At 35.2% G+C, this 26,235-nt stretch overlaps 1 protein-coding gene across 2 annotated transcripts in view; it reads left to right on the top strand.

The window, feature by feature from the left end:
• PTEN (phosphatase and tensin homolog) overlaps window positions 1-23,588 on the top strand; it is a 94,555-nt gene extending 70,967 nt beyond the window's left edge. The window contains exons 6-10 of one of the 2 annotated variants that reach the window (XM_021719430.1): window positions 3,623-3,625; window positions 7,072-7,213; window positions 12,412-12,578; window positions 15,186-15,410; window positions 20,103-23,588. In XM_021719430.1, the coding sequence (XP_021575105.1) occupies window positions 7,171-7,213; window positions 12,412-12,578; window positions 15,186-15,410; window positions 20,103-20,288 (621 nt within the window). In that variant the 5' untranslated portion in view covers window positions 3,623-3,625; window positions 7,072-7,170 and the 3' untranslated portion in view covers window positions 20,289-23,588. The remainder of the gene's footprint in view (window positions 1-3,622; window positions 3,626-7,071; window positions 7,214-12,411; window positions 12,579-15,185; window positions 15,411-20,102) is intronic. The other variant, XM_008071752.2, reaches the window with a different exon arrangement.
• Window positions 23,589-26,235: the final 2,647 nt, after the last annotated feature.

The raw sequence follows: 26,235 nt of genomic DNA, 5'->3' as shown, positions 1-26,235 counted from the left end.
CTAGGAGTTCTCAAGAAGTACTTGGTGTGAGTTGCATTTCAGGTGACTTTTTATCAAATCTTAAAACATCAAGTAATTTTTATCTAAATTGGTTTAGGTGTTTAAAAAAGATGTAAAACTTCACATGTGCCACTTATATGCTCTTATACCTTAATTTCATAAAGATAGTATAGTTTTTAAAAGAAAAGCAAAATGTTCAATTTAGGGGAAATTAAATACTACTATTTGACCAAAAGCAAGAGTACATGTATGGAAACTGTGAGTGGTAAGAGTGGAAAGAGGTTGGGGGCATATTTTTATGCTGTGCTTGAATTGGCATATGTGATAAATTGTTATTCTTTGTAGACACTAGGATACCATTTAGCATTTTGAATTAATTGGTAATTGGATAAATCATAAGATTAATCCAAGAGGGATATAAAGATTAGATTGAAGAATAGATAGAAGATGATAAATCAGTTGGCTATTGTGAAATTGCTGGAAGAAACTGAAATAGAAATGTTATAGAAAACCAGAACAGATATATTGAGTGGTATTTCAGAGTCAAAATCTGGATTTTGACAACTGAAAGATGTGTAGGAGTCAAAGATGGGTACACTTAATAAACTTAATCTCTGGTTTGTCTCCCATTTTGTGTGTATGTGTGTATCTATGTTTATATGTATATGTGTGTTTATGTGCCAGGTAGTTAATATACTCACTGTAGCTCTTATCTCTACTCTGCTGCCTGGGCCACTGCCATAGTGCTGGTGCTCCCTCACTTATTTTTTCTGTAATCCTGTATATATGTCGCTGTTGCCTCTCTGCTTCTTTATCAAGCAGAAAGAAGATGGGAGGATCATATAGTGGTTGGGTGGAAGCTCGGATTTTAGTGCTAGGATGAAATCTAGTTCCATTACTTATGAAGATATATGACCTTACCTCATGTATAAAATGATGTTACCAATAATACCCACCTTTCTTAGTTTTATGAGTATTTAATGATGTATTTCTGAAGGCATTTGGAGCTATGCAGAAACATGGTAAGGGCTCAATAAGCAATGGTGGTTGTGGTTATTAGAAGAGGCTTGAGTGCTGGTGAAAATATTGAATATTATTAACAGATAAGAGAAGTTTGTTCATGTAAAAAACCTTTCATTTGTGTATGTGTGTGTGTGAAGCATTTCTGAAGTTACCAGGTAGAAATACCCAGCCAAGTATTGGAATTCTGCACTGGGAATTTTGTATAAAGTCATACTGAGGGATGCAGGTTTGGGAATTATTATATAAAGTTAATAATTAAAGTACTGGAATAGATGGGATTGACATAGAGGGAGGAAGTATGTTGAACTATATTTGCATGTAGAAACAAGACAGGAGACAGCCAGTAAGGGTCGAAAGAAAAACCTTTAGACAGTAAGTCCTATGACAGAAGTAGGAAAGTTTCAGAATGGTTGCAGAAAGATCAGCCAGGATGAGACTAGGAAAACAGTAGGAAATTAGGTGATAAGAAAGCACTAATGACTATGAAGAAATCAGCTTCAAAATAATAAATTTCTCTGGATTAAGGAGTAGAAGCTTCCTCTGGAGATTTTGCTATTTATACAGAGTGAGAATGATAGTTTGAGAGAGAGAGAGATAAGATCCAAGGAGAGTGTGGGTTTTTGGCCTTCGACTTGTTGGTTTTGAGTAAAGAATAAGAATATTAGTAGACTGATGGAGAGAATAAAGGCACATGCCAGAGAGGAGACTATTGATGAGTACATGCTCAAAATGGAACCTTGTTGAACAGGAAGAGACATTTACAAAATAAATATCAAGCATGAAGAGATTTTAGGATAGAAGAAGGGAATTTTGAGTATTCATACTGGATGACCTCAGGGTTCCCAGTAAAGTAGAAGCTGAATTAATTGAAGATAATGTGTAGGTCAGGATAGAAAGAGGTGGGGTGAACACAGTGCTGAAATCATAGTGGTCAAGAGTTTAACATGTTCATATCGGAAGAAGGAGCTATTGGTGATCTGAATTTGAAATAGGTGAAGCTTGGGAAAGGGGGCTGGACGAGGAATTGAGAGGAACACCAAATAAACTCCTGAGCTCTGCCTCCTGGTCTGTAAATATAAGGGAGTTGAAGGAGCTATGGCTGACTTTTGAGATGATGACCAGGAATGTGGTGCTAAGTCGACCTGAAGAATGCTAACTTTTGTCAGAGTCGGAATATGTGAAAGTTATGTTTGAGGAAAAAGATTACGAATATAGTTGACCCTTGAACAACATGAAGGCTAGGGATGCCAGTCCCCTCCCACTCAAGAATCTGAATGTAGGTTTTGATTCCCTAAAAACAGAATGACTGATAGCCTGCTGTTGACCAGAAGGCTTACCAATAGCAAACAGTTAATAACACATATTTTGGGTGCTGTTTTTTTGGTTTTCTTGTTTTTTTGAGTTGGAGTCTCATTCTGTTGCCCAGGCTGGAGTGCAGTAGCATAATCATGGCTACCTCAGCCTCTACCCATCTGGCCTCAGGCAATCCTTCCACCTTAGCCTTTCAAGTAGCTGCAACTACAAGCGCGCACCACCATGCCCGGTGAATTCTTGTTTTTTTGGCTTACTGTAGAGATGAGGTCTCGCCAAGTTGCCCAGGTTGATCTCAAACCCCTGGGCTCAGGCAATCTTTTTGTCTTCACCTCCCAAAGTGCTGGGAATACATTCAGGTGTGAGCCACCATGCCCGGCTTCCTATTTTGTATGTTACATGAATTATGTATGCACTGTATTCTAAAGTAAGCTAGAGAAAATAACTTGGTACTAAAGAAAAAAAGAAAAATTGCAGTTTACAATACTTTACTGTATTTACCAATATCGTAAGTTTATCGTCTGTCTGAAATGACTGACAGCCACAGCTGCAGACCTCAATTGTGGTATCAAGAAATTAAACTTTTTTTTAGTAACTTTTGTAGCTTTTCTGTACTCCTTAGATCTCAGGGTGTTATTTAGGGTTTATGTTATTGCATGAATTATGATGAAAAATATACCAGAACCTTGAGAGATCGCCTTTTTATTGTGATACACAATTTACTGGAGAGTTGAACTGTCCATGCAGAGATGATTAGCATTATAGCGTTTTAAGCTGATTCTGGCAACCATTGATCTCACTGCAGCTACAACAGACATATGAAACTATTAAAATAGTACAGTAGGTGTACTACAGTTAATTTTATCCGCTTATGGCTTAGTGCTGTATCTTTGCACTTGTTTACATTTCCTCTAGACCACAGATGACACTATGTATACTCTTAAGAGTTTCGTGCATACATTTTAATAAATTTTAATTTTTTATAATGAATTTATATATACCTTATGGTAGTAAGTGATAAAATAGACTGGTATCTACATATATTTTATGTTTTCATGACATACTTAACTTTCCTTAGTTTTTTTAGTTATTTTGTTTTTTTCTCCCCAGGCTATGTGGTTTGGGAGTTTTCTCAAATTGTTCCAAATCTTCAAAAAATGTTTCAGTGTGTTTATTAAAAAAAAATTCACCTATGAGTGAACTGATGCGGTTCAAACCGTGTTGTTTAAGGGTCAGTTGTTTAATTTTCTTCACAATTAGAGTGGAAGAGGAAACTTACTAGTGATAGAAAGTAGACCTGTAACTTGTCTTTGAAGATCAGTAAATTTCAATTTAATGTGAACTTTTCATTCATTTTGTTTTAAATCCTAGGCTGCAGGGTGTTACATTTTAGTGAGAATGCATCATGGCTCAGAGAGGTAGAACTAGAATATGTAGGATGCATTTGAGACTCTGGAACATATGTATGTGAGTCTTCCACCTGTTTTGTTTTTGTTAATCTGGATGTGCTGAATTGAGGGTGCTGGCATGCTAACAGGTAGATAAGAGTTTCAGAGGTAGGAAATGGAAGCCGGCCGGGCTTGGTGACGTAGCTTGTAATCCTGGTACTTTGGGAAGCAGAGGCGAAAGGATTGCCTGAGCCCAGGAGTTTGATACCAGCCTTGGCAACTTGGCGAGACCTCATCTCTACGGTAAATCAAAAAATTAGCTGGGCGTAGTGGCTTGCACTTGTGGTTCCAGCTACTTGGAAAGCTGAGGCAAAAGGATTTCCTGAGCCCAGCAGGTCGAGGCTGTGGTGACTGTGCATGCCACTGCACTCCAGCCTGGGTATCAGAGAGAGACTCCAACTCAAAAAAAAAAGAAAGAAAGAAAAAGAAATGGAAGCCTAATTATGTACAATTTTGCTGGTAAGATAGTTGATTAAATTTAAAAATTCGCTTTCAGTGTTTTTCTTTGAATTGTGCCAGTAATTTTGGTTCAGCTAATATTCACATGTAAATTATTCACCCTGTGTTGACAACTAGTAGATTCATATATTCTTGATTTGCCTAGCTCTTTTTGGTGAATATTAACTGTATGTATAAACACGTACATTATAGGTATACTACCAATCACTTGCTAATTGAGAAAACTTAAAACTTTGAAAACTTTATATTATTGCACACAAACTTACTCCAGAAATGCAGACAAAGAGAAAAATATCATCCACTAAACCCTAACAAGTAATACCTTGACAATATGGTCGTCTTGTAGGCTTGCATTGACTTAAGCATTTTTAAATTTTATTTGATTTTTTGACTAAATAAAAAATTCATATGATTCAGAAATTTACATGCTTCAAAAAAGTACCCTGCAACTCATCTTCCACCTGCTATTTCCCCCAATCTGCCTGCTAAGCAATTCTGTATTTTTATCTTGATAAGCATGAATGACAAGTTGTTTACTAAAGTTACATTAAATAATGTGATATAATAAGCCATTTATGTTAATAAATATTTTTAAAACTTTAGTGGTAATTTTTTTTTTTTTTTTTTGAGTTGGCGTCTCACTCTGTTGCCCAGACTGGAGTGCAGTGACAGCTCCCGGCCACCGCAGCCTCGACCTGCTGGGCTCCGGCGATCCTTCCGCCTCAGCCTTCCGAGTAGCCGGAATTACAGGCGTGTGCTACCACGCCTGGCTAATTTTTTGATTTATTGTAGAGATGAGGTCTCGCCTGCCCAGGCGGGTCTCGAACCCGCGGGCTCAGGCAGTCCACTCACCTCAGCCTCCCAAAGCACAGGATTACAGACTGAGCCACCGAGCCCGGCTCTAGTGGTAATTGTTAATGTTAATTTTTATAACAGTTGTTGAGAGTAGTACAACTTTACCACTATTTCTTTAAGAAAAATGTATTGAGATAAAATTCCAGCTATTGCAAAACTGTACCTTAAATACAGGTATGATTTCTAAAACCGTATATCATTTTGTAGTTTTACCATACTTTTGTGCAACTACATTTAGTGTTTGATCCTTATAAGAAACCTGTTAAGAAGGAAGGATACAGCTGGGCTCGGTGGCTCAGCCTGTAATCCCAACGTTTTGGGAGACTGAGGTGAGTGGATTGTCTGAGCCCGTGGGTTGGAAACCCGCCTGGGCAACTTGGCGAGACCTCATCTCTACAATAAATCAAAAAATTAGCTGGGCGTGGTAGCGCGCGCCTATAGTTCCAGCTACTTGGAAGGCTGAGGCGGAAGGATCGCCGGAGCCCAGCAGGTCAAGGCTGTGGTGGCCGGAGCGGCCATTGCACTCCAGTCTGGGTAACAGAGTGAGACTCCAACTCAAAAAAAAAAGAAGGAAGGATACATATTGTCCTCATTTTCCCAATAAACACATTGCAGAGTTTGTATTTTGTCTGTCAGCATTCATATCCAAGTCTTCTGTCTACAAAATGTATGTATGGTCTTTGCACTCTGGCTGAAATCTTAAGTCACTTGTCATGATCAGAAATGGCCTATACCTATTTTTTGGCATATGTATATGTACTAGTGCATATATGTATGTGTGCATACATATACATATTTTTTGTCTATAATAAAATCATGCTAACTTTTAAAAAATACTAAGGGTGCTACATACCTGCTGTTTAACTTAATATAAATGTGCTTTATACTTTTCATTATGGGGGAAGAAGGATATTTGTGTCCAGAGTTTTTAACCCATTGGGGAAATTTAGATGCCAGTAGTAACTTAAAAAGAAATATTGCAAATTATTTCTCCTCTTGAGTATACATATATTTACGGTACTATTTTCTGCAAGTCACTTTTAACTGTTAAACTTCTTAATGTTGTATTATTATTTGCCTTGTATTTCTAAGTTGAGTTTGTAATACACATTGTGAAATAGAAAAGAAACCTGAGATAAGTATCCTAATATTTCATTTATTTAGCATCCTTAGTGAATGCATTGTTGCACATATTCAATTTTTTATTTAGATAACTCAGGCTTCTCTATTAAATGCTGCATGAATTATATATTTTGTAATCATTTGTAATACTTTTGTAATCATTTGTAATTTTGTAATCATTTGTAATTTTCGAAAACATTTAATACTCTCCTGGTTTCTTCAGCAAAGAAATATGTGTAGCACAGGAATATCTTTAAGTACCTCTGTTAGTGGATTATTACATATATATTTATATCAACTGCATACTCCTTCTGTTTTTGTTGGGCTCTAAGGCCAGCGTCACTTTTTGCTACTGCTCTTTCTGCCTTTTAATGGCACTATGCCTCTATCTAGTTTGCTGATACTGACATATACTTTTCCTTGAAAAGTAGGTAATCAAGTTTGTGAGGTATTGTGTGTTTAATAAGAGTTCATAAATCATTGTGGAAAACCCTAGGGGTAAAGAGTAAAGGTAGAGTGCAGAGGCCTTTGACGGTTATTTTGGATATGCGGTGGTCTTTGCTTATTGTTTTTATGGGTTGGAGCATTGTTGTGACGTTTGAATAAGTGGGGTGTTATGATAATTGTATTTTAAGGGAGAAAAATTATTCTGATACTGTCCTTTGTATTGATACTGCTCTAATTTACTCTATATTGCTCTAATGTAAGTATATTAATAACGTAAGATTGCATTTCTAATGTATATATATTCTTCAATGGCTGCAACCCAGTTATTGAAGCAGTTTAGTGAAATAACTATAATGGAACTTTTCTTTTGAATTTGACTTCTCTTTTTTGTTTTTCTGTCCACCAGGGAGTAACTATTCCCAGTCAGAGGCGCTATGTGTATTATTATAGCTACCTGTTAAAGAATCATCTGGATTATAGACCAGTGGCACTGTTGTTTCACAAGATGATGTTTGAAACTATTCCAATGTTCAGTGGCGGAACTTGCAGTAAGTACTCTAAATTCTCATCCTTCCATGTATTGGAAAATTTTTCTTACCATATCTAGAAATTTATATAAAAGTCTAGAGAGAAATTTACCACATTTTAAATTTATGCAGGAGAGTATATTTCTGAAGTATTGAATTAATTAATTGGCTGTATTGTTCAGCTTATTTGGGCTAAGGAAGCCAAAACCAATGGATTTTAATGTTGTTGAAGCCAAATTATATTTAAGAAAGAAATATTCTGTGCTGCCACTATCAAATGCAGCTTAAATTCTGCCCAGATGACTAGAAACTGTCCCATCAGAGGTCCAGCATGAGAGTATCAGTGGAATGCATCATGTTTACTGGTCTTCGGGCAGGGACTGGTTCCTTAATAGTTTACGGAGACTAGATATTGATAGTAATGGTGACAGGACAATGAAAAGGAAAGGAAGAACCAGTAAGACACAACAGCAAACTGAGGTATATAAAGACTCAAGATTAGGACTGGGTCATAGAGTGTGGAGTGTTAGAGAAAGCCTGGGTTTGGATCTGGGTTCCAGTTCTAGATCTGTCATTAATGTACTGTGCAGCCCTGGGCACATTGTCTACCTCTCTTTGAGTTTGCTCAACAATAAAATGAAAAGACTTTGAAATCTGAAACTTCCTGGATAAGTACTAAGTACAGGTTATATCGTTGATATCTGTCTCTAATTTATTGCTCTCTTCTCTCTTCCCCTCTTAACCCTTCACTTTGTAAGCCTACCTACCTCAGTCTTCCTGACCCTATTCTACTTCTCTGCTATTCTGGCCAGAGTTCTTAGAATGATAGGAAGCTTACTACCTGGACCCAAAGCAATTAACCAAGGGACACTACATGGAAGGAAGGATGATCCAGCCCAATAAAAGACCAGACCGTTGCTTCTTTTTCTGTAATAGACTCTCATAATATTAGGACTTAAATAACACCTTGGAAGTGATTGATCATGTTTCCATGTTTAAGAAATACAGTTTATTTACATTTAGAATATAGTTTTATGGTTTCCAGATAAGATACCAATTCACTGAAATGGTGATTTATAATACTATTTCAGTGATATTTTACAGTTAATTAGTGGTTTTAGTTTTTAACTTTAAGTTGTGCTTCTTGAAAGTATTTATGTAATTAAAAATTTTCTATCACTTGATGATTTTGGACCTAGAAAATTAATTTCTTGATGTTGTTTATCTTTGTCAGATAGGTGTGATCACCATCATCAGATCTTTTCTGTAGTCTTAGAGCAAGGCAACTTTATTAGAGACCACAGATTGATTAATGTAGCATGTTAAAGGCATCTAAGGAATCTCATTGATTCTTTTTTCCATTTCAGTGTAATTTTTAAAACTACTGATTGTAAGGCACTGGACTGTTGGAGGTGATTGGCAAAGGAACTTAACAGACTCATAGGAAAGGAAAAGGAAGAAAACTCATATATATATATATATAATATATATAATATTTTGTGTAAGAATATACCAACATAAGAACCAAGAGAGAGACATAACCAAGAGAAAGGAGATAATCAGGGAGAGAGAACATTCACTTCAGTAATCTCATTCAGTATAATTTTTTCACATTGACCTCTAGCAAAAATCTCATGTCAGTTCTACTCTGCCTTTCTACATTCAAACCCTATTCCGCCCCCCAACTTGGTCTCGCAGTATTACATTTAAAGCTTCTAGTCTTAAAATTATTCACTACTGAAATCTTTTAAATCTTTCCTAGTTTTCTGGTTTCCTATTTATGTACTGTGATTTAATACTACGTAGTGGAGCTGTATTATAATGTAAGTAATATGTAATTAAAAGGGAGGTTGTGTGTATAAATTAAAAACACTGTATTTAGAAAAAGTTTCAAAGTTAGTCAGACAGTTTCATGAAAGAAGTCCACTACCTCCTCCATGTTGAACATTGGAGAAAGCATACAGTTTAGATTGGTGTTAAAACTAAAGGAAATATTGTAGGAAGGGGAAGTATCTTGAATTTAAGCACAGCAGAATGAGGTGAGCTGGACAAGAAATGTAGTGACAGAGAATAGAACAGAAGCAGAATGTGTCACTGACTGTTAGAGGGTTCTGAATGGGGATGACAGACTTGATATGATAAATATTGAAGTGTCATGATAATACTAGAGACTTCAACCTTGTTTTAAGGACAGTTATGTATAAAGTTGTGATTGGAAGAGAAAAAATAGTGGAAAGGAAACCAGTAATGTAACTTGCCTCAAGCCAGAAGTGCTAGGACAATCAAATGGAATTTGATTAGTTTTTCTTTTGCCGTTTATATCCAAAAATCTTGTCAAGTTTTGATCCTGGTCAGGTGAATTATTCACAGAAAGATAAGAAAGAAAAGTGAATGTGAGGCTTAGAGATATGAATGTTGATATTTTGGTTTTAAATATGTTTTAAATCTGGTAACAGTGGTCTTTTCACGTGAAGTTATTCAGTGGGTACTTGGAAGTGTAGACTTGAATCTAGGTGAGAAGTATATCTGATATTTGGGAAGCATCGGGCAAGAGAGTAGTTAAGCCTTTCTTGTAAATATGGTGTGGAGTTAGTACAATGTTGTTACATGCATAGGTTGCATAGTGATCAAGGCAGGCTTTTAGGGTATCCACCACCTGAATTGTACCCATTAAGTCACTTCTCTCTTTTTTTTTTTTTTTTGAGTTGGAATCTCACTCTGGCACCCAGGCTGGAGTGCAGTGACATGCTGCTGGCTACCACGGCCTCGACCTGCTGGGCTCTGGCGATCCCTCCACCTCAGTCTTCCAAGTAGCCGGAACCATAGGCACACGCTACCACCTTGGCTAATTTTTGATTTATTGTAGAGACGAGGTCTTGCCAAGTTGCCCAAGTGGATCTCGAACCCGTGGGCTCAGGCAATCCACTCACCTTGGCCTCCCAAAGTGCTGGGATTACAAGCTGAGCCACCGAGCCCAGCCAAATCATTTATCATCCACCGTCCCCACCACCTCACCTTTCTGAGCCTGCATTATCTGTCATGCCGCTCTCTTATGCACTGATTTTTATTTACTGGGTTCCAATCTTATCATTTCTTTAGAATGCAGTTAATCTATCAAAGGATATATAGCAGAATTGTTGTCTGCTGTCTGCGGCCATACCACTCTGAAAAGCACCCAGTCTCATCAGAATTGTTTCTTAAAACTTCTCAGAACCATACTAATGTTGGACTTCTGATAAGTTAGATCCTATCTAAAATGTGAAATTTATATGGTTAGAAAAGATTATTTAGTGAATTGAGGAAACCTTTTTACTACTTATTTTTATTAAAACGATTTTTGCTTAGTTTTAGGAAACTTCTTAGTAATGCTGATTTGTAAATAGCTTATGAATTTTACAATTCTAAAAGTCTTGAGATGTACATTTTAGATGTTGTTTAATTGAAATCTGGCAATACTGTTTATTTGCTTTTTAAAATCCTAAAATCAAGATTATCAGATTTTTGAATTGGAGTTTAAATGAGTAAGATTACAAGGCATTTTTATTCTAGCTAATTTTATCACAACTTTGAGATCATACCTTATTTGCTTCTTCAAACTAGACTTCCCAGTGAAATTTCAGTATCACAGAGAGTCTTATGAAATGGCTCATTGCACTTTGAACCTTGAGTCAAGAAAGTGAAGTTTACTGATGGATTGTTGGTTTAATATTTCCCTGTTCGAGGTAGCTTTTTTAAATGATAAGTGTCTTACAAATTCATATTATAATGACCTTGCATGCTTGCATCAAACATTATTTATGTGGTTGCTGATATTGCTTTAGATGTTAGATAGGTGAAGCAGTAGGTGTTTATTAAAGTGGAAATTTCATTTCACTTGTTACAACTTTGCCTTGTTCTCAGTTGTTGATCACATTGATAAAAATTTGAGACTTCATCTTTAAAAATAATGATGTCTGTTAGTGCTGAGAATTTTATGTGTTATATATAAGTATTTCTCATACATTTTATGCAAGATTATGTTTCTGTCTCTTGGTTGTCTTGCCATATTTCCTTCAAAAGCCACTTCTTACCTCCTAAGGTTAATCCATTTCTTTTTAATGGACATTTGTTTTTTAATTCTCCAGTGTTCTACAAATGAATTATAGCTTGTCAAATTATTTAGGTAACATTAAGATTTTTGAAGTCCTAGAATTTTAACACTCATTAATATTTTTAATTTCTGTCCTTGAGGTCATTAACTATTAATGCATTTTATGAGTAGATTTTAAAAATAAAACATTTAATCCTTCCCTTTCCATATTTTGCCACCTTTTAGTTGAATTGCTAATGTAAAAGCATAATGAATTTTGAGAAGTTATATTTTACCAGTTATTTTAAAACAGACAAGAACCAAAGCCAAAATATTTGTTAATGAGAATGGGGTGGTGTTTTGGAGGGGATGTTGTACTGCATTCTTTACTTGAGGTCTCTTGGTTTCTTTGCAGACATTTCAAATCTTTTCCTTCCTGTTTCTCATAATGGTGACTTTATATACCTTTAAAAATAAAATGTGAGCTGTAGGTAAAATGAGTGCTGGCTAATTTTTTAATAAATATTTATACTTACGTTTATGGAATTTATTATAACTTTGTTCTGGGCAACTTGGCAGGACCTCATCTCTACAATAAGTCAAAAAATTAGTCAGGAATGGTGGCATGCTTGTGGTTCCAGCTACATGGAAGGCTGAGGTGGAAGGATCGCCAGAGCCGCAGGTCGAGGCTGCAGTGGCCATGAGTGTGCCACTGCAATTCAGTCTGGGTGACAGAGTGAGATTCCCAAAAAAAAAAAAAAATTACCTTTTATGTTGTTCATAAATGTGCTAGAAAGTTGTTTTATCATTTTTAAGCTTAAAGTAATTTATATTAGGATTTTTGGCATAACTTTAATGTGAAAGTTTTGTTGTTACTATATTGCTAAACAGCTACTCTTAAGACTTACTATTCATGAAATTGGAACTGACTTCCATAGCAGTAATAGATCCTTATTTTGAAGGTTCAGATTGGAGAAAATCTTCTATTGCTTATATTTTTATCTAATTTATTTCCATTGACTTGTTTTAGATCAGATTACAACTGCAGAATCACTGTTTTGTTTATATTGCTGATATTGATCATTTTTGATAGTTTGACAGTTAAAGGCATTTTCTGTGAAATGATACTAGTATGTATTTAATCATGCAGATCCTCAGTTTGTGGTCTGCCAGCTAAAGGTGAAGATATATTCCTCCAATTCAGGACCCACACGACGGGAAGACAAGTTCATGTACTTTGAGTTCCCTCAGCCATTACCTGTGTGTGGTGACATCAAAGTAGAGTTCTTCCACAAACAGAACAAGATGCTAAAAAAGGTTTGCACTTTACTTTTATTTGGAAAAATAGCCAAAATAGCCACATTTTGAAGAGTAACCTCAGGTCTTTTGGGTAGGCAGATATCATTCTCTAAGGAGAGATTAAAAGATATATTTTACTTCATGACTGACATCTAATGAACTATAATTAGTTTTCTGTTAGATCTGCAGGTGCTTTGCTTACTGTGGCATTAATGAAACATTATGGCGATAAATAATTCTGTTAGAAGGAAAAGGCTGCATGGCATTGTAACATGAGATGGAGTTTTCTTAACAAGGATGGCTAATTAACTGAGAAGAAATTAGCATGGAACCATACGTTTAAAAAAATGTTGGTCTATAGGTAGAAATAAGATCTGTTTTGTGGTCTCTTTCCCCCCATTTTAGTTTGTTTTGAAAGGCTGACTTATTTTCTATTTAACTTCCTTCCCCAGAGTTACTTATTATTTAGTTTTTTTAACCAAAAGAGAAATTGGTAAGATGATAAAGTAATAAAGAATGAAAAATGTGATATTTTAATATGCAGGTTTAGAAAATCAGTGAGATTTTCAATTTTGCTGAACTGTATTTAGAGAAAACAAGAGCTCATTTTAAAACTATCTTGGTTTAAAATATTAAGTGTGAACATTTAAAGTGAGCCTATGGTCCAAAATTTTTAGGTAGTAATGAAAAAAGTACCAACTTTGTGTAGTGTTGCTACCTTGTTATACATACTAGATTGTTAACATATTGCCAATCTTTAGACATTCTCAGTAACAGGATTGATATAGTTTTTTGGTTTTTTTTAAAGTTTGAGCTTTCCTTTTGAAAGAAAGTAAGAGGAAGTTTCATTACTGTAAAAATTTAAATGCTGCTTTGATTTATCAGAAGAAATAGAATTTCCTTTATCCAGAATCCAAGTAGCTAGAAAAATATTATAAAATGTTAAACTGACTTTTTTCCATCAGAAACTCATTTCTTATCTTTTTTATATAAATAAAAGTTAAATATATCTCAATAACTTTGAAAAAATTATTTTTTGATAATTAGCAAGTCTTGTTTTTTTTAATTCATTGTAAGACTGGTACACATAAAATTTTATATTTTCTTTTTAAAAATAGACACCTATATCACCATTCCCCATACCTTTAAGAATGTACTAATTCTTATCATTTTTACTTTATATTAATACATGTAAAATTGAAGGTTAAATAAAATGTAGTATATATATCTTAGATTATATAAATTTTCTCATTTTATGTGATCTTTCCTGCCTTATTTAATTGTCTGCTATGATTAAAACAAAAGTAGTTTTAGTATAATCAGTACATACATAAGAAATTTACTTTTTGGAAAGCAAAGTACAATTACTAACTCAATGACCTTGCCAAAATGATTGAAATTAAAATTTTAAAGACTTGTCATATATAAGATTGGCTTGCTTGGTACTATTAAAATAATACAGTGTAAGACATGAGATCCTTAAGGGTCTTATTTTCTTGGGGGAAAAAACAAACTTGAAGATAAATTAGGATAAAAGATTTAACTGGCATTTGAAGGGCACCAGATAAGGCTGCTATTGTCAAATGAGTCATATAGGCCACATTTCTGTGTTGGTCAAGAAAAGTTTTGATGAACTTCTGTTGGAGTTTTTCTTAAGAAGGCTTCATATTATTAGTAAGAATTTTTTTTAATTCTTTTAAATTTCTTTTAAAATTAAAAAAAAAAATTTTTTTTTAAATAGGCATTTTATAGCATAAAAAGAAATCATATGTACTTCTCCCTGCCCATTCATATTTTATTCTGAAAGTTTTCATGCATATATTGTTTTTTTGTTGTTGTTTGTTTGTTTGTTTTTTTGTGAGTTGGAGTCTCACTCGGTTGCCCAGACTGGAGTGCAGTGGCCGCTCCCGGCCACCGCAGCCTTGCCTGCTGGGCTTCAGTGATCCTTCCGCCTCAGCCTTCCAAGTAGCTGGAATTACAGGCATGCGCTACCACGCCCAGCTTATTTTTTGATTTATTGTAGAGATGAGGTCTCGCTGCCCAGGCGGGTCTCGAACCCGCGGGCTCAGACAATCCACTCACCTCAGCCTCCCAAAGGCGCGGGATTACAGGCTGAACCACCAAGCCTGGCTCATGCATATATTGTTATGTAAAAAGTTGGAGCTACTTATGTTTGTATTGCCGTAAAGCGTACCTGTCAGGCTTCATCAGGTAAGTTGCACTAATCTTCCAAGGACTTTTGGTAAAGTAAATCTTGAAATAGATAACTCATTTAAAATGTAGAAAAAATAAAAACCATATCTGAATTTTGTTTAAATATATGCATACACAAACTCAAAAAATTTTTTAAAGCTGACATTAGGCTACAAAGGAGGTATTTTACTTACAATTTTAAGATAGAAATAATTTATCTTAGCTCTTGTGAGATGATATTTTTGTTCTAAAATTTGAGTGACAGAAAAATCATGTGACTGAGAAAGCAACAGATAACCTAAAGACTGCCATATAATAGTCTTTGTCAAATGTTATGTAGTTTTTCTGTTGCCTTCTTGGAGCAGATGTTGGATATAGGTGATATTTTTTTTTAATCATTAATAAAAAATAAATGTTTGTTTCTTTCTTTAGGATAAAATGTTTCACTTTTGGGTAAATACGTTCTTCATACCAGGACCAGAAGAAACTTCAGAGAAAGTAGAAAATGGAAGTCTATGTGATCAAGAAATTGATAGCATTTGCAGTATAGAGCGTGCAGATAATGACAAGGAATATCTAGTACTTACTTTAACAAAAAATGATCTTGACAAAGCAAATAAAGACAAGGCCAACCGATACTTCTCTCCAAATTTTAAGGTTAGTTAAACATTTTGGGGAGTTGGGGTGTGTGTGTGTGTGTGTGTGTGTGTGTGTGTGTGTGTGTGTGTGTGTACACATGCGTACTTTAGGGTATAGCCAATGAAGAACTTGATCAACTAGTTTTTAAATTATGTATTATTTAGAAGCAATATTTATGTAGTAGTAACCTGAAAATTTCTGACAAAATGTCTGATGCGTGCAGTCAAAAAGTTGTATTTTTTCTTACCCAATTCTTTATTGTTATTTGGTGAAATCTGGGGCAGAGATACAGGAGGGGAATCAAGTGAGTAGGATAGGAAATAGGAATGGGGGAAGAAAGAAATGAACAGGGACTCAGTCATTTGACAATTATTCACATGGAATGTTTCCACTGCTTCTACCCTTTTCTCCCTTTAGATTTATTCTCAGTTCCTCAGAGCAATTTTTAAAAGATATTGCCGGGTGCGGTGGCTCAGCCTGTTAGTCCCAGCACTTGGGAGACCAAGCCGAGAGCATGGGCTGAGCCCGTGGGTTTGAGACCCACCCTGGGTAACTTGTCGAGACCTCGTCTCTACAATAAATTTTTTAAGAAAATTAACTGGGCCGCGGTAGCGCATGCCTGTAGTTCCAGCTACTTGGAAGGCTGAGGCAAAAGGATCGCTGGAGCCCAGCAGGTCGATGCCAGGGTGGCCATGAGCGTGCCACTGCCCTCCAGCCTGGGCAACAGAGTGAGACTCTGACTCAAAAAAAACATTTTTAAATTGTGTCACTTCTATTTACACTTTATATATAAAGACCTTGTAGATTTTTGTATCATGACCCACAAGGACCTGCATAATTTAGCACAGGCCTACCTCCTACATCAACTCTAGCTACCTTCTCTTTTTGTTCCCTGAGATTCAGTCATACTGGTCTCTCTCCAGTTCTTCAAAATATTAAACCTTTGCACTCAGAGACACCTTGCAGATCACCTACCAGCAACTCAGTTGTACATTTTTTTATGAAATAGTGAAAAACGAATCACTTCATATGAAATAGTATAGTGTTGGGACTAATTATTTTATTGTAATGATATTTGGCTTATCATTTTGGACATTAGAACGTTAGAATTTTGGATATTGAGGAACTTACTTATGACAACAATATCAAAATGTCATATATTTTTCTAACATGGTAATCTGTGAAACAGTCGCCTACATACATTGCAGGTTCATTGATACATGTTGTGCAGCAGTAATTTGTCTGACGTCTTCTACCTGGTGTTTTTCTATTCAAGCAGACAGTGCAGTCTCGTTTTTCTCCTCCCCTATTTATAATATGAAATTTATTGTCCAATCTGTTATTCAAAGAAGATGTAGAAGGACACACTCGCGATTGCTGAAATCCACTTCTCAACTGATCAATCCATGTCTCAATATATATTCTATCTCTGCATTTGCTTTTTCATGCAATTTGAATGGAAAACTTCAAGGAAACATACATTTTTAAAAAATTGTCCTGGAATAAGTTTGTCCTGTATAATCATCAGCAATCTCTTTATGTCCTCTGAGAGGGGACATCCAAATGGCTTGCTAGATTTGCAATCTGAGTGCAAAGGATTAAACTTCTGCCTCTTGTGTGTCCAGTTCTTTTTCTTCTTTCTGTACCTTTCCACCCAAGCTTTCCTCTTGGCCTTCACATAGCTATCCTCCCATTTCCAATCTTAGTTTCAGTTCCATCTACTCTGAAAGGCCTTTCACTGGCTGTCCTCTGTTATTCATTTTTTTTGAGTTGTACTCTCGTTCTTGCCCAGACTGGAGTGCAGTGGCACACTCATGGCCACTGCAGCCTTGACCTGCTGAGCTCAGGTGCTCCTTCCCACCTTAGCTACCACAGCTGGCTTATTTTTTTTTTTATTTATTGTAGAGAAGAGGTCTCACCAAGTTGCCCAGGTTGGTCTCAAACCCCTGAACTTAGGCAGTCTTCTCACCTCAGCCTTACGAGATGCTAGGATTACAGGCTTGAGCTACTGTGTTATTCTTTTTTAAAATCACTTTGTATTTCCTTTTTGTATCTAGAAATTACTTGGTTTGTTTCATTTTTGTCTATATGTGATAAGTATATATTTCTAGACAAGAATTCTTTAGATTAAAAAAATGTGTCTTGTAAACATTCCCAAATGGTTGTTTGCCATTTTTCTTCTCCTTTCCAATTCTGGAGAATTTTCACCACAGTCCTAATCTCCTGAGCTCAGACAACTTTTCTGCCTCAGCCTCCCATGTAACTGGGACTACAGGCCCAGCTAATTTATAAAAAAAAAAAATTTTTTTTTTGGTAGAAATGAGGTCTGGCTGTGTTGTCCGGGCTGGTCTTGATTTCCTAGTCTCAAGCAGTCCCCTTGCCTGTTGGGATCACAGGCATGAGCCACTGCACCTAGACCCTATTCCTATTCACCTTGATTTTAGCCTTTCCATACTCTTTTCCTTTCTCTTTTTTTACTCTTTCTTATTTTTTGTTCTGTTTTTATAACATGTAGCAAACCTAGCAATAGCTTGTAAGCATAAGAACATTGTTAGTAATTCTTAAAAAAAGTGACAAGGCCCTACATGTTTTAAGTGAGAATAGATCTAATATTAAGTGGCTTTAGAATCACATTTCTTAAGTGTCTAGAAGTTTCTTTTCATTTAAAATTTTTTAAGTTGAAATAATACTCATACATATTTATGGGTAAGAGTAATAACTTTTATACAGTATACAATCTAGTGATCAAATCAGGGTATTAGTATATACATCACCTCAAACATTTATCATTCCTTTGTGTTGGAAATCAAAATTCTTTCTTCTAGCTGTTTGAAAATATACAGTCAATTATCGTTAACCGTAGTCACCCTCCAGTGCTTTAGAACACTAGAGCTTATTCCTCCTTTCTTGAGTCTGTTAACCAGGCTCTCTCTGTCCTCCCTTCTGGGTCCTTTCCAATCTCTAATAACTATGCTTCTAATAACCACCTTCATATCAGTGAAAATATGCAGTCTTTATCTTTCCGTGTCTGACTTATTTTACCTTTACGTAATGTCCTCTTGGCTAGGTGTTTTCTTTTTTTTTTGAGTTGGAGTCTCACTCTGTCGCCCAGACTGGAGTGCAGTGGCCGCTCCTGGCCACCGCAGCCTCGACCTGCTGGGCTCCAGCGATCCTTCCGCCTCAGCCTTCCGAGTAGCTGGAATTACAGGCATGCACTACCACACCCGACTGATTTTTTGATTTATTGTAGAGATGAGGTCTTGCTGCCCAGGTGGGTCTCGAACCCGTGGGCTCAGGCAATTCACTCACCTCAGCCTCCCAAAGGCACGGGATTACAGGCTGAGCCACCGAGCCCGGCTGCTAGGTGTTTTCTTTAGAATCTGTAGGCTTGCTTCCTTTTCTCTATATCTGCCTTTTCCTCAGCCTTTAGCTTTAAAAATGTTTTTCCCTCTCATTTTAATGTTTTCTGTTTTAATACTGCAAGAAGTTTTATATTTGTGATTACAAATAAAAACTACTTAAGTTATTAGTAAGCAAATGTAAAGTTATATCATGATAAGTGCTATGAAAAGTAGAGATGGGATTAGAAAGTAATCTTGTGTGTGTGTGTCTGTGTTTTGTTTGTTTTATTGTTGTTGTCTTAGCTAGAATGGTTAGAAAAGGCATGACCAAGCAGATAACATTTAAACATTTAAATAATATGAGTTAACTATACAGATATCTGGGGAAAAGGGGAAGAGTATTGACATGAAAACACTGAGACGGGGATTGAGCTTGGTATATTTGAGGAGTGCTAAGTAAGTTTGACTAAAACTGAGTGGACAAGGGACTAGTCCAAGTGTGAAGATACTAGCGTGTGTTTAGCACAAGAATGATGAATCTGAATTTTGTTTTTAATATTAGACTCACAAGAAAAGTAGAGAGAGAAGGGGGTAAGATGTCAGATTAATTTAAAGGATTCGCTGATGGAGTAGATGTTGCTCGTAAGAGAAGAATCGATAATGACTCTTGGATGATAGGGGATGGGCTGTTGATAGGATGAGGAAGGGATTTGAAGTCAGATCTGATTTAAATCTCAAATTCCCTGCCTGCTAGATATGTGATCTTTACCAAATTCCCTAACCTTTCTGAGCCTTAGCTTCCCCTTCTTTAAAATAGCTAGTATGTAGGTAGGATTATTTTGACAATTATGTTTACTGTGCATGTAATGGCCCTTTGTTTATCGTATGATAACTTCTCCTCCTTTCCTTTAGGTGAACTTTCTAGGGCTGGTGAATCCTAAACATCATTGTTGATCAGTGTTTTGTGTTTGTGTAGTGTTGTTTATATCAAAAAGTTTTAGATGGATAGTAAGAGAAACATTCTTTGAGAACTCACCATTAGTGAATTGAATTTTGTAATTGAAAAACTGTATTGTGTAAACTATTGACCTTTCATTTTTATTTCTTTCGTAGAATTATTTACTGTTTGCAGCTTATACTTCTTTTTTTTTTAAAGTGTATTATCCTAATAGTTTTATCTTTTCAGTACATAGCAAGAAAGAAAATGTAGGAAATTCTAATAAGAAGAGGGTTATTTAATAGATAGTTGCCTATTGAAGATCACATTTGTTATAGTACTGAAAATTAATCCGTTAAAATATATGTCTTCACTAAGAAATTTAAGATGAATTATATTTGTGGATTTTCATTATAAATTTTCTTTCTGTAGGTGAAGCTGTATTTTACAAAAACAGTAGAGGAGCCATCAAATCCAGAGGCAAGCAGTTCAACTTCTGTAACACCAGATGTTAGTGACAATGAACCTGATCATTATAGATATTCTGACACCACTGACTCTGATCCAGAGAACGAACCTTTTGATGAAGATCAGCATACACAAATTACAAAAGTCTGAATTTTTTTTTTATCAAGAGGGATAAAACACCATGAAAACAAACTTGAATAAACTGAAAATGGACCTTTTTTTTTTTTTTAATGGCAATAGGACATTGTGTCAGATTACCAGTTATAGGAACAATTCTCTTTTCCTGACCAATCTTGTTTTACCCTATACATCCACAGGGTTTTGACACTTGTTGTCCAGTTGAAAAAAGGTTGTGTAGCTGTGTCATGTATATATCTTTTTGTGTCAAAAGGACATTTAAAATTCAATTAGGATTAATAAAGATGGCACTTTCCCATTTTATTCCAGTTTTATAAAAAGTGGAGACAGACTGATGTGTATACGTAGGAGTTTTTCCTCTTGTGTTCTGTCACCAACTAAAGTGGCTAAAGAGCTTTGTGATATACTGGTTCACATCCTACCCCTTTGCACTTGTGGCAACAGATAAGTTTGCAGTTGGCTAAGAGAAGTTTCCAAAGGGTTTTGCTACATTCTAATGCATGTATTTGGGTTAGGGGAATGGAGGGAATGCTCAGAAAGGAATCTATTTTATGCTGGACTCTGGACCATATACCATCTCCAGCTATTTACACACACCTTTCTTTAGCATGCTATAGTTATTAATCTGGACATTTGAGGAATTGGCCGCTGTCACTGCTTGTTGTTTGTGCATTTTTTTTAAAGCATATTGGTGCTAGAAAAGGCAGCTAGAGGAAGTGAAACTGTATTGGGGTACAGGAATGAACCTTCGGCCACATCTTAAGAATCCACAAATGAAGGGATATAAAAATAATGTGGTCACAGATAAAAAACACAGCAACAATGACTTAACCATAGAAATGTGGAGGCTACCAACAAAGAATGGGCTTGAAACATTATAAAAATTGACAATGATTTATTAAATACGTTTTCTCAATTGTAATGACTGCTCCATCTCCTGTGTAATCAAGGCCAGTTCTGAAAGTCAGATGCTATTAGTACCTACATCAGCCAACAACTTACACTTATTTTACACGTTTTCAATCATATACCTGCTGTGGATGCTTCATGTGCTGCCTGCAACCTTTTTTCTTCTCATTAAGTACAAAATATTTTGTAATGCTGCACAGGAAATTTCAATTGGAGATTCTACAGTAAGCGTTTTTTTTTTCTTTGAAGATTTATGATGCACTTACTCAGTCCAATAGCTGTCAGCCGTTCCACCCTTTTGACCTTACACATTCTATTACAATGAGTTTTGCAGTTTTGCACATTTTTAAATGTCATTAACTGTTAGGGAATTTTACTTGAATACTGAATACATATAGTGTTTATATTAAAAAGGACATTATTTGTGTTGAAAAAGGAAATTAGAGTTGCAGTAAATTTTCAACACTGCGCAGATAATAAGACATTTAATTTTCAGTAGAAATTGTCCTACATATGCTTTATTGATTTGCTATTGAAAGAATAGATTTTTTTTTAATGTGCAGTGTTGGATTATTTCTTTGTAGTGCTAGTGTTGGGACTAGGGCTTCAATTTCACTTCTTAAAAAGTATCATCATATATTTGATACGCCCAGACTGCAGACTATTTTAAGCAGAGTACAACTACTAATGTAAAGCTAATGTTAAGATACTATTAAAAAGATTTTTTTTCCAAAAATTTGGTGTCTTTCAAATTATATCTTGACCTTGACATTTGAATACCCAGCCATTATATTTCTTAATGGTGTGAAGTTCCATTTTCAATAACTTATTGGTGCTGACATTGTTCACTAGCTGTGGTCTGACCTAGTTAATTTGCAAATACAGATTGCATAGGACCTCCTAGAGCAGCATTTATAGAGTTTGATGGTAAATAGATTAGGCAGAACTTCATCAGAAATATTCTTAGTCTATAATGTGGACGTGTTTTCCATACCTCGTCAGTTTCATTCAACAAACAAAATTTTTAAATTTTTAACAAAGCTCTTAGGATTTACACATTTATATTTAAACATTGATATATAGAGTCTAAATTGACTGCTCATAGGTTAAATTGGAAAAGTCAGAGACAACTGTTCCTAAGATCTCACCATTGAAATTTATATGCCACCTTGTCTTTCATAAAAACTGAAAACTGTTGACTAAAATGAAAATCAACTTAATGTTTTGAAGATAGTTATTAATATCGTTCTTTGTTACAATTTTGGGCACAGCATATTAAAACATAACTTGTATTGTTCCAATACGTAACATGGAGGGCCAGGTCATAAGTAATGACATTATAATGGGCTTTTGCACTGTTATTATTTTTCCTTTGGAATGTGAAGGTCTGAATGAGGGTTTTGATTTTGAATGTTTCAGTGTTTTTGAGAAGCCTTGCTTACATTTTATGGTGTAGTCATTGGAAATGGAAAAATGGCATTATATATATATTATATATATAAATATATATTATACATACTCTCCTTTATTTCAGTTACCATCCCCATAGAATTTGACAAGAATTGCTATGACTGAAAGGTTTTCGGGTCCTAGTTGAAACTTTATTTATGACAGTATTCACAATTAGCCTGAAATGCATTCTGTAGGTAATCTCTCGGAGTTTCTGGAATGTTTCCCTAGACTTTTTGGATGTGCAGCAGCTTACATGTCTGAAGTTACTTGAAGGCATCACTTTTTAAAAGGCTTACAATCGGGCCCGGTACCATCCCAAGTCCTTTGTAGCTCCTCTTGAACATTTTTGCCATCATGAGGAAAGGGTAGTGAAGTAAATAGCATCACCATTCTTTGCTGTGGCACAGGTTGTAAACTTAAGTGGAGTTTACCGGCAGCATCAAATGTTTCAGCTTTAAAAAAATAAAAGTAGGGTACAAGTTCCATGTCTAGTTCTAGAAAATGTGTGCAATATGTTCATAACGATGGCTGTGGTTGCCACAAAGTGCCTCGTTTACCTTTAAATACTGTTAATGTGTCATGCATGCAGATGGAAGGGGTGGAACTGTGCACTCAAGCGGGGGCTTTCACTGTAGCGTTTGGCAGAGTTGCCTTCTACCTGCCAGTTCAAAAGTTCGATCTGTTTTCATATAGAATATATATACTAAAAAACTTCAGTCTGTTAAACAGCCTTACCTGATTCAGCCTCTTCAGATACTCTTGTGCTGTGCAGCAGTGGCTGTGTGTGTAAATGCTATGCACTGAGGATACACAAAAAAACCCAATATGATGTGTACAGGATAATGCCTCATACCAATCAGATGTCCATTTGTTATTGTGTTTGTTAACAACCCTTTATCTCTTAGTGTTATAAACTCCACTTAAAACTGATTAAAGTCTCATTCTTGTCATTGTGTGGGTGTTTTATTAAATGAGGGTTTATAATTTAGATTGCGTAAATCCACTGAAATTTTAAAGAATGGGCAGCCAGATGTGATAAGTTTTCTGTGAGCTTCTTTTTTTTTTTAACAACCCCCGCCCCATCCTTCAAAGCTTACTATTATAAATGCACGGCTTTTTGTCAGCTTGTGAGTAGAGTATCTACTCATATTTAAGAGAAGCACTTACTTTTAGGACCTTAGTCACCACTTCATGAATTGTACAACCACGTTAAATAGAATTCTAATCCTGAAAAACTTTAGATTCTTGGAGAATTGTGCATATTTTTGTTTTATTAAGCCAGATGTCTGAAGATAATTCCCCAGAATGGATTTGATCCTTCGGGTTTCATTTCAGTGTTGTGGCTTTTCTTTATAATTTTAAACTCTGCCATCGACATATGGAAAGTTTCATCTACTCATCATGACTTGTGCCACATAAAAATTCCAGAATAGTCTAAAAGACTTTGTGTGCTTGAATTTAATCTTGTTATTTCTAATATTCTTAAAAGCTTTAAGACTAAAGTATATCCTTTCAACAAAGCTTAGTAAGGAAATAAGTCAAAGTGTAGCTTGTGTAAGTGTTTTGAGAATAAAGCAGTTTATTAATGTAACAGTGGAATTTAACTTTATTTCAAGTGTACATTTTCTCCATGTGATTTTTGAAAAGTAAATGTGAATAATGTGCAATAGTATAAAAAGTCTGAAGTATATATGTGAGTGTGTACACACATTTAAGTATTTTAGGTGTAAGTGATTGAAAACTACTTGAGTCTACTACAATTCTAATGTATGAGAAGACATTTTGGTGATGCTTGAGAAATAGGAATTTGCTGGTAGTTTTATTTTTATGTCATTTCCTCATTACACTGTAATTTGAGCTGGCTTGGTTCAGTGAATGCCATCACCATTTCCATTGAGAACTTAAAAATCACCAGTGTTTAACATGCAGGCTTCCAAAGGCTTACGAAAAATCAAGACCCTTAAATCTGGTTAATTTGCTGCTAACATGAAACTCTTGGTTCTTTTTTTTTTTTTGCCAGATAATTAGAGACACATCTAAAGCTTAGCCTTAAATGGCTGAAATGTGCTGTTGCTAGTTTAGAGAGAAATGGTTGTGAGTGGAAACAAAAGTATTCAGTCCGGAACTTGTGTAAGGATGGTACCTAAAAACTAGCAAACAAGATGAGAAAAGCTTTTAAAGATGAGATATTAGAAACTGACTTTCCTATAGAACTATCATAGCTGTAGGAAGCCTAATGATTAAGTTGCTTAGCAGTTTTTAATTTTAGAGCAAAATTCCTTTATGATTATAATCCTGCCATTTTCCTATCTTTCAAAAGATCTTCCTTCTAATAAGTATATCAGAATGTGGGGTAGCCACTCTGACAAATTCACATTGGTTGGTAACTTTAAAAAGTTTTTAATGTGAAGACAGGAAAGGTCAAAATAGTTTTATTTGATGGTAGTATTCTGGTTCTTAAGTTAGGTATTTTGAAAATACTTTCCCATCACACCAGATTAATCATAATCTTCCCACCTGGAGACATAGCCATTATTAATAGTGACTATACAATCATTTTTTCTGTATATTCATGTGTGTGTTTTTAAAAATGAAATTTATACTGTGTGTATGCTCAGAGCCTTTTTAGCTTAGCATATTTGTCATGGATTTGTAGGATGTTCCATTGCATCAGAAAATGAACTGATTTGATTACTTTCTAATACTACAGATGGAATTATTGAGAGTTCTTTCCAACTCAGTGGGCTACTCATGAATGTTTAAATATTGTTGGCATTAGGATGATATATGTCTAAATAACCCAGTTCCATTTGTTTAAAATAGACAAGTTTAACATTGTAGATATTTCTCAAGTCATTTGCATTTGGAATTATATGTTAAATAGTTAAACAGCATGTGTGAAACACTATATTAGTAAATTTCATCACCTATTTCCCTTATAGGTTGGAAAAGATGAACTTTTCAGTTTTTATAGTTCCTAAATAGTTGCTCAATTTAGAGCAAATTAGTTTTTATGCCTGAAAAAAAAAAGGCTACTGCTGGTTTATCACTTACTTGTCTTTACATTTGAGTGCTCAGGTGACTTCTGTCACATTAAAAACTTAATATTTCATGATTGGTTCACCTTTTGCTCTGAAACTTAACTTTGTTTAGTATGATGATGGGCTTGGAACGTATGACTCTTGATGGTTATCTGATAATTTTGGTTAAACATTTAGTTGAGGGCAGTGTATGACTTATAAACCAATGTATTGATATTTTAAAACATTTTTACATCTGAGTGAAGTTAACTGCCATCTTTGAACATAACTACATTTAAAAATCTGCATATTTTTAAATGATGTGTTTAATGATATATATTTTTTATTTTTTTAATTAAAAATAATTTATATTTCTTCTGCTGCATGTGGATTCTCATCTGTCTTTATAATGGTTAGAGATTCTGTTTGTATGGAATGGAGCAAGGCTTGTAGTTATGGCTCTGGTGTTTTAGTTTGCCAGATCTGTCTACTGCAGTGAATTTCATAAAATGTTTAGTTGTGGTTTTCTGTATAGCCGATTAACTAGCTTTTTTTGTGTGTTCACCTTCAGGATTTTC

Source organism: Carlito syrichta, unplaced genomic scaffold (assembly GCF_000164805.1).
Source record: "Carlito syrichta isolate Samal-C Ts95f unplaced genomic scaffold, Tarsius_syrichta-2.0.1 Scaffold314712, whole genome shotgun sequence".
Lineage (NCBI taxonomy): Eukaryota > Metazoa > Chordata > Mammalia > Primates > Tarsiidae > Carlito > Carlito syrichta.
This window is presented reverse-complemented; position numbering and strand designations above follow the sequence as displayed.